A 15737-nucleotide genomic window follows, 5' to 3' on the forward strand; every position below is an offset into this window, starting at 1 on the left:
AATTCGACACTCGATAGTTCGACAGTCCGTATCATTCGACACCAGCCGTGACCAACATAACGTGACAGCAGGGACAAGTGGTGTCCTTGACGGGCCCGCCATTGTTGCCGTGAACGCGCGCCACTGCCCTTTGTTGTAGCGCATCCTCCTCCCCCTCCCCCTCTGACTCACCCGCTATTTCTTAGTCGTCAACTCAGTTCGCTCGTGACGCTGCGGGAGTTAAGACGCGTTTTTGTTCCTTTCGTGATACGTTACTGTTTTTACGATCGTTAGACATACGTAGTTGGTGTTACTGAACTGCTTTGTAATTTGTTTGTTTTTAAAATGTCAGATAAAAAACGTAAAAGGTGCTTTGTTACGATGGAAAATGAAATTAGATGCTCTAAAAAAAGGATTGACAAAGGTGAAAGTGTACAGAAAGTGGCGAGTGATTTGAACGTTGGTCGGTCAACAGTGATTGGATGGAGGAAGTCTAGAAATGAAATTGAGTCTTGGTGTGTGAAAAGAGTGTGTTCAGAATCGTTAGACAAGAGGAGGGAGTATGAAGAGGTCTGAGTATGAACAAGTAAGTGAAGCTCTTTTCCAGTGGTTTAGGATTCAGAGGGAGAAAGGGACACCGATCTCAGGACCGATTTTACAGGAAAAGGCCTTGAAATTTTATCAAAACTTTAAAGAAGAGGGAGAGCCTGAATTCACAGCAAGCTCTGGATGCTGGACAGATGGAAAGAGAGGTATGGTATTAAACAATTGAGCATTTTGTGGAGAAAAAACTATCAGCAAATCTCGATAGTTCACATGATTTTAAAATGAAATTTCAAGCTTTGATTGAAGAATTAGGCCTTAGTGGGAGAGGCAAATCTATAACTGTGATGAAACTGGTCTGAATTTTAGAATGCTCCCAACAAAAAAGTTTGGCTCTCAAACAAGAGAAAGCTGCAAGCAGGATATAAAAAAGTAAGGACAGAGTTACTGTGTTGGCTTGCAGTCACGCAACAGGAACTCATAAATTAAAATTGGCTCTGATAGGGAAAGGCCAGGAAACCTAGAGCCTTCAAAAAATATTAAAATGAATGGTGACCATTTTGACCTCCCCGTTTTTTACAGACACCAATCAAATGCTTGGATGTCAGAGAGCATTTTTAACGAATGGTTTTCACAAACAGTTTGTGCCCGAAATTAAGAAGCATCTAAAGTCCCAGAACCTTCCAATGAAAGCACTCTTGATCCTCGACAACGCAACAACGCACCCGGCTGTAGATGTCATTCAAGACGGAGAAATTAAAGCTATGTTCTTGCCCCCTAACGTAACCTCCCTTTGCCAGCCTATGGACCAAGGAGTTTTGGTAAACGCTTAAGAAGTTGTATAGGAAGAAACTCCTTTCATGTCTCATTCAAGCCCTAGATGAAGGAGTCGAATTAGTGGATAAGTTAAAAAAAATTGATATGCTGGATGTTGTTGGCTGGATTTTCCCAGACATGGGATGAACTCAATCCCCTAACGCTCGTGCGTTCTTGGAGGAAGCTCTTGGACCACCAGGGAAAATGAGTTCAACGAAGAAATTAAAGATGACGAGCTAGCCACTTTAATGGAAAAAATCCCAGGTTGTGAAGAAGCTTCACCTACAGATGTTTTCGAGTGGATGGAACAAGATGAAGAAAGCGGACCAACTTCAGAGGAAGAAATAGTTTGATGCTTTATAAAATCAAGAGAGAGGATAGTGAAAGAAGAGTCAGAAGACGACGAAGATACCACTCAAAAATCAAAACTGACACACAGCGAAGGTGTAAAATTCTTCGAGGGAGCGATCCAGTATTTACAGGAACAAGGGGACGACTGGAATGGACATTTTGTTTCTTCGACGATTACGTGACGAGGCGGCTCGGCGAAGAAACCAAAGTGAAAAACAATTAAAAATCACAAACTATTTTTGCGTTGTAAAAAGTAAAACATGATGTAACCATGTTACAAGTTATAGTTGTCCCATATTAATTTATTTTTGTATATACATTTTGTTTTTTATCTAGCCTATATTATGAATTGAGTTTGTTTATTTTTACATTTATTCATTTTAATCATTAACTATTTTTAAGAGGAAGAAGTACAGCACTGTAAAACAATGTAAGTTGATACATTTTGTTTCATCAGTTTAATATTTGTTTTAGTTGTACATTGTTAATTAAATTACAGTCCATCTTAACATAAACTCGCCTTTTTAATATTCCTTGTGTTAAAATCTATATACTCCCTATAGTTTCGACATCTTGATAGTTCGACACCCCGTTAGTCCACAAAGTGTCGAACTATCGAGGTTCTACTGTACCTAAAAGAAACAAAATGTAAACTAGTAGTATGCGTGAATTGTTTTATAATTGATCTGAATCATCTGGAAATTAATCCTTACAACTCGTATGTTGGACCTCATTTGACATTGTAATTTCACCGCTTTTCGGACAGCATCTGAAATCGCCGTGGCGCGTTTTCTTCCATTTGCAGCTCATCTGTGATGCCTTTGGTTGGGGCTGCAATCGCACGGCAGTCTTTGGAACTAATACTAACAACTTAAGAAGACAATAATCATGTTTTTATTATTTTTTTATTACTCGATGTGGTAACATAATTTATTTGGTGCTCTCGTCAACTGAATATGTCGTTAGCAGGCACTTTGTTTCTGATTCTGAGATTATTGCTGAGTAAGAGAACGATTATGAATATAGTATTGAGTATTGAAGAAAGTGAACGTAGTGATGGTGAAATCATCCTGCCAACATTTGTCAGTTAGTAAAGTGATGAAGGTCTAGGCTTAACCTCAAATAATGGTGGTGGCGAGATAGATTTGGCATCCGTTTATGATAGACCTGATTTTCCACGTTTAATGCGTAATGGTTACCTGATTGCAACACGGTACTTTGTTCCGTAAACTTGATTCGTGTTACAGGATCAGTTACAAAGAATAAATAAATCAACTGGTCATCCTTGTATGACACGAACTCTGCAAAATATTAACAGTGTCAAAGCCTGTGTTCTTCGGATTCCTTATCGCTCGACTAGGGGACGTGCTTCAACCTTTGGGATATCACATTGATAGCATCCTGACATGTGAGATGGAATTCCATCCTTACAAGATTATGATTGTTCATGAATGTGATTTTGATCAACGTTTTTTGAGAGAGTACGCTTTACGCGAATGACAGTGCTGTTTTAATGGCGAGTGAAGCCTACTTCCATTTGAATGTATTTGTAAACAAACAGAACTGTTGCTATTTGGTAACTAACAACAGACAAGAAATCCATATAAAACCACTGTACAGTCCTAAAGGTACAGTGTGATGTGTGGTCTCGAAAATTAATATCATTGGACTTAATTTTTTTGAGGATGGTGGTGCAGCTGTCAACGTTAATTCTCAATGTTATGTGGAAATGCTATGCACATTTTTACAGCCAATAAAAGCTTTGGAAAATAGACAAAATTGGACCAACACTATTAAATTTATAATTTGCATTGTTCACTGTCACTTATTGAACAATACAGGAAGTTTTCAATCTGGAAGTAACGGAATTTTCAAAATTATTATTGTACATTTTAACCTCAACATAAGAACTCAAGAGACGAGTGACAACAAGACTACACAATCATTAATAATATTTTATATTATTGATCTACATCTCATGGCGATACCAACCCGAGGACTAATGTTATCCAAGATTTTTGATTAAACATTCAATTCAGAATTATTTAATACTATACAAAGGTGATCTACTACGTACAATTAGCCACAATAAGGATCACATTGTTTTAAAATAGTTTTATTAACAAATATTAACAAATATACAATTAAAATAAACATATTTACTTTGGTGAGATAACAAGAACAAGTAGGGCACTAGTTTAATTCACAATGCTTAATAATAAATGTTGCTTTATTGTACAAAAATATAAATAGAGAACATACAAATTTACATGGTGAAAAGACTACGAATTGTGCCATTTAAATTCCTATGACTATTTACATATAAAGTAGGCTTATATGGTATTGTACATTGTAAAAGTTCTAAAATTGTTTGTTAATGTAGATATCACTACAAGTATCTTATTTTCAAGTGTTAAATAATGTGGGTAAACAAAAATTAAAATATGGAACAAAAAATGTATAAAAATTCAATTAACAAAATATGAAATATATACATATATTTTGTATGTTCCATGTTTTTCTATCTATTTACTCCCATTTTTTAACACTTAATGACTAAACTCTTGCCTAAAAAAATAATAAAAATCAAATAAAATGAATAAATATTGATTGTTATTAATTTAACAAACAATTTTAGACCAGGTACAATATATTTTTATCTGTTTTATCACACAGTTTAATGGCTATTTATTACTAACATGAATTTTACTTGAGATTATTTGTTAAAACACACTTGTTTCCTAATTGTGCTGCAGTTTTATTGTCTTTTAAACTATTCATTAAGGTTAATATTGTCTCAGATTGATTGAACGAACTAATAAGAAATCCACTTCTTTAACCCTAGAAGTGGCAATGGCTATATATCCGGTGCAAAAGGTCATCATGTAAATGGCCGTGTTGGATATCCAGACTGATTCTTCATGTTTGTTTACACGACTTTCAAAAGCATTAATATTATCAGATCATACATTCAAAAACCTTAGGGCTGTAACGAAAAAGAAGATATCTGTATACCGATATCGGTTTTTGTGGAAGGGTTTTATCTTAATTTCTCTTTTCTATGATTGTTGGTAAACTATTGCCGGTGAAGTCTTTAGGCGGCCAGCTGATGGATGAGAACTGTTATGTTTACAACATCTGTTTAATTCATATTCTATTCGATTTATACGTTTTTCTCACCAGTTATTTTATCTCTGTTAATTGATTTACATGGAACAATTCTATTGACTCCCAATGTAGTCCCACTTCTTTATACTGCATCCTATATTGTAAAAAAAGATTGTTTATATAAATTCATTAATTAATCCCTTTAGTGCCAGGCCAAAAATTAAGTAATTTCCAAGAATGCCGGGAGATTTTCACTCAGTACAAATAAAGGATGCCAGGCCTATTTCAGCCGTTTTGCAGTGTTTTACTAAAAATTTGTTAAAATTACAAATATTAAGATATCTTCCTAATTTTGTTTACCCGTTAGCTGAAAAATAAATTTCCTTCTCTAAAACTAAAAACAAATCTTATTTTAAAATGGAATGTATTTTTAACAGTTAAAAAAAGAAAAATATGTACTTACAGTATATATTTTTTTCTGTTTCACATGAGAAATACCACTTTGAAAAAATATTTTATTACAAAACATATAATATTACTCGAAAGAAAAAATAAAACTGAGCAAAAAGATAAAAAAGTGTATTAATATTTTAAAACTGTAAAATTATTGGTAATTTGTTCCGAAAAGTACATTTTAACTTTTTTGTTGTTATACACAGAATTTAAAACTAAACAGCTGATTAATCTTACAATATTGCTATAGATATTTTTTCTTGTAATTTAGTTCATTCCGATTGTTTATGTACCAACAGATTTACATTAAAAACGATTGTGGTAGAACTTTTTCCATGAACGTCCATATATTAAGACACTGTCATTTCTCGAAATTTACTCAAACATCTGTACATACGGCACTAAAAGGGTTAAATTTTAGTTTAGTTCTGATCAGAATTAATAACACGTGAATTGTTAGAGTCTTGCTTCCAGGTATTTCTATTTGTTTATTGGAGGGTTTCCTAAAAATAAGAAGAAATAAGTGTGCATATTCATTCACATACATGAATATAATGTGTAAGTATATATATTTAGAATAAAATGATACATGCTATATATTTTTAAAATTATCATATTATTTTGAACAGAATGTATATTTTGGATTTGTAGTTATATGTAACTGAAGCTACTATGAGAGGGAATTAACAAATAATACATCAATTTTTTAGATACTTATTAGGTTTTCATAAATTTGTACATAAAATAGCAAAAATTATAAGGTTTCTCTATTTTTATAACTTTAAAAAAAATATGCATAACATGTTACATTTAGAAACTTTATACAGGTTTAAATAAATATACAAAAAAATACTGCCTATAGGCCTAAAATATTGCGCAACTACACTTCTAGGGTTAAACGTAATGAACCAAAAGTTCTCCATTTCTTCAATCTTTGACAATTTTTGTATGAAAAAATGTCCATGACTTGATTTTTATTACTGAATTAACATTTTTTTTAATTACAGTTCCTCAGTACAGTCTGATATTTGATACCAGACGTTGAGAAAAAACTAGTGGTTTAAGAAAACTTTACGGAATTGCTAGAATGTGTTTCCAATTGTTTTGCTATAAGAAAGAGAAGCGCTAGTGTGATTGCTCTATCCTGAGCGAAGGTGCCTGCCCCAACACCCAGTCTATTGTCTGCTCCAGTGCTGCCATGTTGAAATGTTGCGCGATGCTGTGGAACGTGCGCAAGTGCAGACCGATGTCTTGCTTGTTCATCAGAGTTTGAAACTGTCCTGCACATGAGCAGAACTCTGCTAGATTCTCCATTTTGATCTGCAAACATATAAATAATAAAATACCATAATTAAAGTGAACAAATTATTTTTAAAAAGGTGTTTGGTTTTAAAATTAAAATCTTATAAATATTCCACAAAATAATCAAAAAAACTTGGACACATTTGAAAGTGTTTTATTAATTTATCGTAATTTTATAATGCATAATATAATTAAAAAAAAACTTTCTTGCTCATCTCTAAATTGTTTTAAATTTAATTCCACTAGTGAAAAAATTAACTTTTAAGGAAGCCAGTCATATTAACAAATTTAATTTGCCACAACTGCAATAAGCTAGAAATTTGGCAAGGATTCTTCAATACAGATCATATTTTTTAATTAATATAAATCAAAGACACACAAACATAAAACACAAGGTTCTACAATTGAAACATAACTAAGTGTTGAAAACATTACTATTTAAAGAATGTTTACAGTTTCATAGAGATATATAAAAATTGAATAAATAATTAGAAATATAATTAAAAAATTATAATAACATTATTTTTTCTTGATTAAAATGTAACTTTGGATACAAATTTGAGTGTTGTTTTGAAACTCAATCCCTTATTGGTTTTGGTTTAGTACCTAAAATCATGTAGTTTTTCTGAATTTATCTTTTTGGTTTTTAACAGAGACAGTTCTGTAGAGTTTAGATAATATACTTGTTTTAGTGTCTTATTTCAAAGAGTATGTAATATAATGTACTTTGGAAATAAAGATTCTTGAGTATCTACTTGTGTGTCTGGATACTTCCATGGTACAATAAACACTAGAAATAAAACAATAAAATACTCCTGGTTGCACATGCAACAACACACTGTAGCTGTCTGCACTGTGCGACTTCAGCGAACTCACCAAGGTGCAAACAAATGACAGAGAACCAAGGAAGTGCTGACATCTAGTAGAAAACACCAGAACTACTTGTGAGGGTGTCATAGAAATGCTTCTTGCACAACATTACAGCAGACACCAGAATAAAACAGGAACAATATAACAATGTGTAATATTACGCCAGTAGCACACTTTTACGGAATCGCTACGAACGTAATATTACTTTAAGAAATGTGCATTGTAAAACAAATACTGTACAGATAAGTGTTGAGACTACTACTAACTGCTACACACCTGAAGGCACTTGTTACACTGCAGGTCCTGCAGCATGTAGGCCATTGTCTTCCGGTTGATCACGTCAATGAGCAGATGTTCTATCTCCTGGTTATCATAGCTGGTGTTACACAACGGACATTGCCAAGCAGGGCTGTAAAAACAGTCAAACATCCAAGGTCAGCTAGTGATATAACCACGATACTGCTTATAATTTAAGTTATCATGTCACTATTCCTCCCATCCTGTTCAAACAGGGTGTCTACCCTGCATTAGACTACATTAATAAGAAAGCAGGACTTGTACAGGACATTTATAAAGATTTACAGGATCTAAATATTAGTCATAATTTAGAAGTTACATTATTTACAATATAGGGGAGCGTATGACGCATCATTATAGGGGAGAGTATGATGCACCATTACAGGGGAGAGTATGACACATCATTATAGGGGAGAGTATGATGCACCATTACAGGGGAGTGTATGACGCACCATTACAGGGGAGAGTATGACGCATCATTATAGGGGAGAGTATGATGCACCATTATAGGGGAGAGTATGACGCATCATTATAGGGGAGAGTATGATGCACCATTACAGGGGAGCGTATGACACATCATTATAGGGGAGAGTATGATGCACCATTACAGGGGAGTGTATGACGCACCATTATTAGGGGAGAGTATGACGCATCATTATAGGGGAGAGTATGATGCACCATTACAGGGGAGCGTATGACACATCATTATAGGGGAGAGTATGATGCACCATTACAGGGGAGTGTATGACGCACCATTATTAGGGGAGAGTATGACGCATCATTATAGGGGAGAGTATGATGCACCATTACAGGGGAGCGTATGACACATCATTATAGGGGAGAGTATGATACACCATTACAGGGGAGCGTATGACGCATCATTATAGGGGAGAGTATGACGCACCATTATAGGGGAGAGTATGATGCACCATTACAGGGGAGTGTATGACGCACCATTACGCATCGTTATAAGGGAGCTTATGATGTAGCATTGCGCACCGTTAAAGGGGAGGGTATAATGCAACATTACGTAACTATTAAACCTCAACCAATAATTCCTTGAATACATTAACCAAATTTGCCTGGTTCCCCAAGGATTTAAAAGTTAATCCCCATCATAAAAGCAAACAGAAAGAAGTGTGAATCCAAATCATCTATCACTGCATGCACACTACAGTTGATGTAACAATGCAGTGAGCGCCATGCAGAGAGATGGAGTAATGATTGTCTTGCAAAATTATGGTTGCATTTAGATTTGAGTTAAAATGTCCAAAAATTTAGGCAGGGAAGAACTGTTCAATCGTTGATTTCAAATTTCAAAAATATTTGTACCAAGAAGAAACGTCAGTTCAAAACGTTCTACAGTTATGGAATGTCAATTTTTATTAATAAATCACGGTTTACTTTAGAGTTTAAAATAGTTATTACTATACTACAATTTTTAGAACAATATAAATTAGGAGTGGGAGATTGTTGGTAGTGTTACCTAATTATTGGTGAGTTAGTGTTACTGCTACAAGGGGGGAGGGAGAGGTTTGATTAATCCGATTTTAGTGTTACTTAATTAAGGTACAGCCCCTTAGTGCTCCATCAGGAGACAGGCAAGTTCATCCTTTCACAAATGGTTTCTTGAAGAGTGCCGAAACCTATGTCAATATTATTGGTGTGTTTTAGATTTGATTTAATACCACTAAAATTTACAGATGCAAGTGCCTTCCCAGTTTTCAAATCTTCAATCACACCTTTCTTGATAAATCTTGTTCCATCAGCCAGAAGGATTTTGCGGAGGCTGTCATACAAAAATGGTAACTGTGGATCATTAGACTGAAAATGAGTCAGAAACTTTTCAAATTCAATGGAGACAGTGTATAAGAAAATCAGTTTGGCAAGAAGGAAAGGATCTCCCAAAAATTTAACCACAGTCTTGTAAAACCTTTATTGCTGTCAAATACGCCTGAATTCTCCAACGATTGGTTTAACTTGACAGAATTTCTTTGGAAAAGTGCTAAATTAAGCGCTAACTTTGGAAAGCAACTTTCCAAGAGTTTACTCTTTCATATTATGCTTTTACTACGTCATACATATTTTATTGCAAAGACAGTTATAGAACGTCTAAATGGCAAAATACTAAAAGGTCTGCCATTTGTCTACTTGGTTACATCAACACTACCATTTTTTATCACACGATTTTCCCATTAGCTCTAGACGTAGACAATTTCTACGTATCCCCAAACATTTTTTGAAATACATGCTTGAAGCATGTGAAAAGAAAATAGAAAGGTGTGTAAATTACCTGCCGTTTACGGTGACCTTGTTTGTGTCCTTGCAGAGGTCGATGTCACGACAATGGTTGCAGGCTCGACAGATCACTTCCGGAAGTACGAAGGAAAAACAAGGGTCTGTCCAGACTGCTGCCGCGCTGAACTCTCCCTCACCGATCAAACGTAACATGTTCCTGCGCAGTTTTACTACCTCATCTGCCGTACTCGGGTCTAGTGACAGTACCTAGAGAACCATAGCACTTTCATTATGATAGAAATTCAGTAGATATCAAATTGAAAATTTACGCTTTTTAAAATTCAAAGCTTTGTTTCAGTATGAACACAATATTAATTAAGGGGTTGATTAATTTTGTTGTGGATTAAGAATGGTGGTTCAATAAATATTGAAAAGTAATAACAATTTGAGAATTATATGCGATACATAAGAGATTCAAGATCTTTATTGGTCTTTAACGCATTCAACAGTGCAATAGACTTTGTCAAGTTACTAAAATGTTCTAAACTAAAACAAAAAAATTTCAGATTCTACCTACTCACTCAATCCAGCCTACTAGTAAATATATAGATCTATATAATTAATAACAACAATAACCAACAGATCTATATAAATTAACAATAATAACTAAATAACTACAGCATTAAAATGGATAACATTTTAAAACTCAACAATATCAAAACTGAATACATAAATACAATGAGACAAAATTAAAAAAAATAATGTTGTGGTATCACAATTTAAGAATCAATCCACACAATAAAATATAATAACTTTTAACCAGTACTTTTAAACTGTTTTAAATTTGACTAAATATACAGATCTAGCATGTAATGGTCTTATTAAACAATTTTAATTTTCATAAAAAATTGACTGCATTTTGTTTAGGTTAATTTAATTGATAAGAGTTATAACAAATGCTTTGTTCTAGTAGGATAAATCATGAATATCCTGTCTAGTTGTAAATTTTTCAACCTGTTCCTTTACACTTAAAACAGTGAAATAAGATTAGATCTTGAAAGATTCTAATCGGTATTGCCTGTCATGCCGGCACTGGAATAAAAGCTGGCAATTCTGATTCTACTCCTGTTTCAAGAAACCGATTTGAGAGCGCCATATATTTATTGTGGCCACTTGAAATGAGTGAAACATATTTCAAATATTAATAATTAGGATATATTTAAAAATAAATGTGTTAAAATCAATACTAACACCATCTATAATAATGATGAGCTAATGAATTTATTCAGTTTGATAAATTTACTTTGGGTACCATGCCGCATTGCAAGATGAGTCTCGTGTCTGACAACCCGAAATAAATGCAACAATTATTGTTTATCAATACATTGCTCATGTGCAGTGTTTTTCATAAACGTAATTAAAAACTCGTTACTGCAAGCATTAGGCCAGGGTGTAATGTATAATGCACCATTAGATGTTCCTATAATAATTAGCATAATTTAGTATGCCCAACTCATCTTCATGTTGCTATATTAAACAAATATGTAGATTACAACAATAGAGTTGTATAAAAATATTTGAAAGAGAAATTAATGAAACCAGAAATGCATAAAATCCAAGTAAGAGCCTAAGCTCTAATGGGATATGCATCTGGTAAAGATTGAGACATTGCTATTTATCTTAAAATCTTGAATATCAATATGCCTTTACATATTAATAAAAAAATATGTTCAAACAATAGTTTTGTTTATGTTTAGAAGAGCTACAGTGCTGTTTTACAGCTCATTTAAATAATGCTATTTGAAGTATAAGCAATATTTTTAAAAGTAAAAGAGCATTAATGAGTGAATATTTTAATCGATAAAGTATACATTTCCTAAACTGTTTTAATAATATAAATATTGAGAACTTACTGATTAACTAAAAAGAGAAATTTGTTATTTTTTTCAATTCATAGTGCATATGCTAGTAAGTTTATATGCTTATACAATATTCATATTTATTGAAATTTTACGTGGTGGTTTATATACTCAAACAGAGCAGACTAACAATTTATAAACACAGAAGTAACTAATTAAATATATTTAGAAGGTTTTACATAACTAATTATGTTTTGATATATTTGCATAGCAGAAAAATAAGAGAACTTAACTTGTTCAACACAAAAAAATTACACCAAAATTAATGTTTAAATGTACAAATGTTCATAATAACAAATTAAATTAACTGTGAACCCTCATATGTACTCAAAATAAGCTAATAATTTACTGTCCTTCAGGAAATCCTTCCGCCCCAAACACTTACCTTAGTGACAGCTTTGACAAATTCCAGAGCAGGTTTCAGAATAACTGGCAGAACACCAGGGAACTGGGAAGTGCTCTCTATGGTTTGACTGGGCAACTTCTTGTGGATCCGCTGAGTTATTCTACAACATATAATATTTACGTTCTGTATTATTTAGGAAAAATAAACCTAGCACACAAAAAATGATTATTTTTATCCTTATTAATAAAAATTCTTTGGAAAAATTATGGTCATCATAATTTACTTCAATGTTAGTATTTTTGTCCCATTCCACTTTGCTGATCAAGAAAATACTGAAATAATGAATAATGAAAATGACTTAATGATAGTCATTACTGCTCATATTTATAAATTGAATTATGGAAGATTAAGCATTTTTTATAGGCTGAGGTGTTTTGTGAACCACAAGAAAATGATAAGACACATGCTATACGTACGTGGTCTGACACTCAAGTTTTAGTTCAACCAGAAATGTATTTTAAAGAGAAATATACACTATAACTTAGTGCCTTCAAATAGTGTTAGGCAATTTAATATACGTAACTGTCTCGTAATTGCAGTTTATAATGTGAAGGCACTTTGAAAACTTTTATCATTTGCAGCGCCCCCTGGTGGTGAGTTACATAAATGGGAATTGCATATAAACGTTCTACGTGGAAAAATACATATACTTACAAATTTTCATAATGATCGGTCAAATAGTTTCTGAGCCTATTAATGTCATGTATACAAACATCTTTGATATACATAGATTATCAAAACTGTTAAATCTTATCCAGTGAAATATCATGTGACTCACAGGAAGAGTTTCTGTGCCATTTCGCCCTGTACGAGATCTCTGGCGTACTCGGCGGTTGACTGGAGTGCACCCACACCCAGTCGTAGACTCGGTGTACCGAGTTGACTAGCCCGGATGCGTGGTGTGAGACTTGGCTCCTGAGACACCAGGTGCTGGTAGATGGCACTCATGTACCCGGCCACCACCGCAGAGAAGTGCATCCTGACACTCTCTGGCAGGTATTCCACCATGTTCCAGTTCATTATTATCTCCGGCTGCCATAACACAAGCAACTTTAAATAAGCAGAAAAGAACATGTTACCAAGTAAAACACAAATCTTAATTGCACATTTCCAAAGACGTAACCGTAATCAGACAAAAAAAAGACGTATTTAATATAGAATTATTTTCTATATTAACCCATTAGCCTAGACTCACGTATATACCACGTGCAGTGTTGCACGGACCGAACCTGGACTCACGTGCGCAGCACGATCTAGTGACGTTGCGATGTACTATTTAGTATTTATAGTTTTTTCCCGTTAGATGGTATGCCAATACGCTTTCTGCAGACCTTTTGAGTTGTTGGTGAGTTCAGGTGTGCCAACTATGGCAGAAAAATATTACTTTTTTTAATAATTGTAATCTATTACCAGTGCTTATTTTGTGTTGATACTAGGATTATGTTACATCTAAAATTACGGCTAGCACTTCTGACAATATTATTGAAAGTTTATTAGAGTAGTTTTATAAAATCCATTTAAATATTTATTTGTGATATTCTGTAAAATTTTGTTTTGTTGCAAGGCTAAAGGCTAGTCTGCAAAATAGATACAACGTCGTTTGTCATTTGTTTGTGAAGTTTAATTTTTGTATTTATTATTTTTATTTTATTTATTTCATTTTTACAGTGTATTTTTTTAGTGTAGCTCTGTGTTTTTATATGCAAATTGTGTGTGAATGCTACAAAATCTGCGACCTGTGCAAACTGATGTAAAAACTGCACTTGATGAGTAATCAAATATAATTTTTTTAAATAATAAATGTTAAAATAAAAATTTTAATTTAATTTATTTTTCATGACAAAGAGTTACTGAACAATAATATATATTCAGTTTTTAGATAATAAATAATTTTAATAGTGAAAAAAATTAAAACTACAGTTTTTTTACATGAAAAACCCAACATTTTTGTTATAATTAACATTATTAGTAAATTTAAAACTGAATAAAAATTAATTTTATAGTTGTAAAATGTAGCCTAGTTTCTTAGAAACATGATAGTAAAATAACCACGGTAATAACTTAATTAGTTAGGTTTCTATAAAAATTATACGAAACCTTTACACTTTCAGCAAAATTAATTGCTAGTTCAGGTCCATGCAGCACCAGAAGAACTACTAGGCCAATGGGTTAATAATTGAGGGAATCTGGTCACTCTAAACTGTAAAACATTAACTAAAATTTGAAAGATATGAGGCATAAGGCTTAGGCATGTGTATAACCCCAGAGCTGCTCCTAAGTTAATCGTTTTTTATATCACTGTAAAGAGAAGATTATAAGCTACTTCTACGACACTAAGGTTTTCAGATATACTGCTTTAAGGCATTATACTCTATACGATGATGGTGTGCTATCAGCTGTTTACTACTGTGAGATGTCATTGAGCCTGGGCTTTTCTCATGTTGTGGTTTTAGTTTTTCATTTAGTAGTGATATAAAATATTTCTTTTCGTGTAGGTATAACATATTTTGAACAAACATTACTATATTTTTAATTGTTGCTAAGTGATAAGCGAGAAGACCAAACCGATTTACAATTTTTTTACGTACCAAACATCTTGGCCTAAAAAGTCCTATGTATTTAAAATTTTATTTTCTTGTGACTAACATATTACTTAATAGAAATATATAAGACTATACTTTACAAGCCATCTATAGAGTAACTAAATTTATAAGTTGGTTACCTACAATATCTCCAAAATCGTAGAGATAAAACTTTCTCCCGTAGTGTTTTTCCCTTTATAACCAATTTCATAGTGAACAAGCAAATATATAAATTGTCATATTTTGTCCTCTTTTTTATTACTTTTATGATATAAACTTTTAAAATGTCAAAAATGCTTGGTATTCTCTTCAGGGAGGTCAGGTGCAAACAAGTTCAGGATGCTAACAGTTTAATTGTTCTTCCTGGATTAAACGAATTCTTTGTTTCATGGTACAAAAGCAATTTAGAACAAAACGTATTTGAAACCACAATCAACACATCAAAAGATGTGAGTCAGCTTAAGAATCTAAAGAAACCACCCTCAAAAGCTCACCCCATCATCCTCATCCTCATCGTCTTTGTTCAGCTGAACTCCCTCCTCTTCGTCCTCATCTTCTTCCCCCTCCTCTTCCTCATTTGTCCTCCTGGTCATCAACTCTCCCTCGCCCACTCCTGCCAGACCTTTGGGTAGATTCCCTTTAACACCACCGTGATTTGACTGCAACAAACATTAAACTAATACTGTAAGTATTATTTTTAATTACCTAAGCAAAATAAATACATTTCTGCATAATTTTATTATCTTTGCATAAAAATAGATCAATTTGCAGTACTCAGATATGTTTAATCTTTAGCATTAGTTAATTAATTATATAGTTACTGTAGGTGAGTAAAGAGATAACTATTTGCGTAGATGTTGTAGATTACGTTGC

At 33.2% G+C, this 15737-nt stretch overlaps 2 protein-coding genes across 2 annotated transcripts in view; one reads left to right on the forward strand and one right to left on the reverse strand.

The window, feature by feature from the left end:
- LOC124353199 (thymidylate kinase) overlaps positions 1 to 15737 on the forward strand; it is a 129153-nt gene that overhangs the window by 35268 nt on the left and 78148 nt on the right. The window lies entirely within an intron of this gene.
- LOC124355301 (DNA polymerase epsilon catalytic subunit A-like) overlaps positions 5282 to 15737 on the reverse strand; it is a 61231-nt gene continuing 50775 nt past the window's right edge. The window contains 6 exon segments of the mRNA XM_046806383.1: positions 5282 to 6570; positions 7699 to 7831; positions 10013 to 10224; positions 12262 to 12382; positions 13061 to 13314; positions 15359 to 15523. Coding sequence (XP_046662339.1) covers positions 6376 to 6570; positions 7699 to 7831; positions 10013 to 10224; positions 12262 to 12382; positions 13061 to 13314; positions 15359 to 15523 — 1080 coding nt within the window. The 3' untranslated portion in view covers positions 5282 to 6375.

Source organism: Homalodisca vitripennis, chromosome 1, assembly GCF_021130785.1.
Source record: "Homalodisca vitripennis isolate AUS2020 chromosome 1, UT_GWSS_2.1, whole genome shotgun sequence".
NCBI classification, from domain to species: domain Eukaryota; kingdom Metazoa; phylum Arthropoda; class Insecta; order Hemiptera; family Cicadellidae; genus Homalodisca; species Homalodisca vitripennis.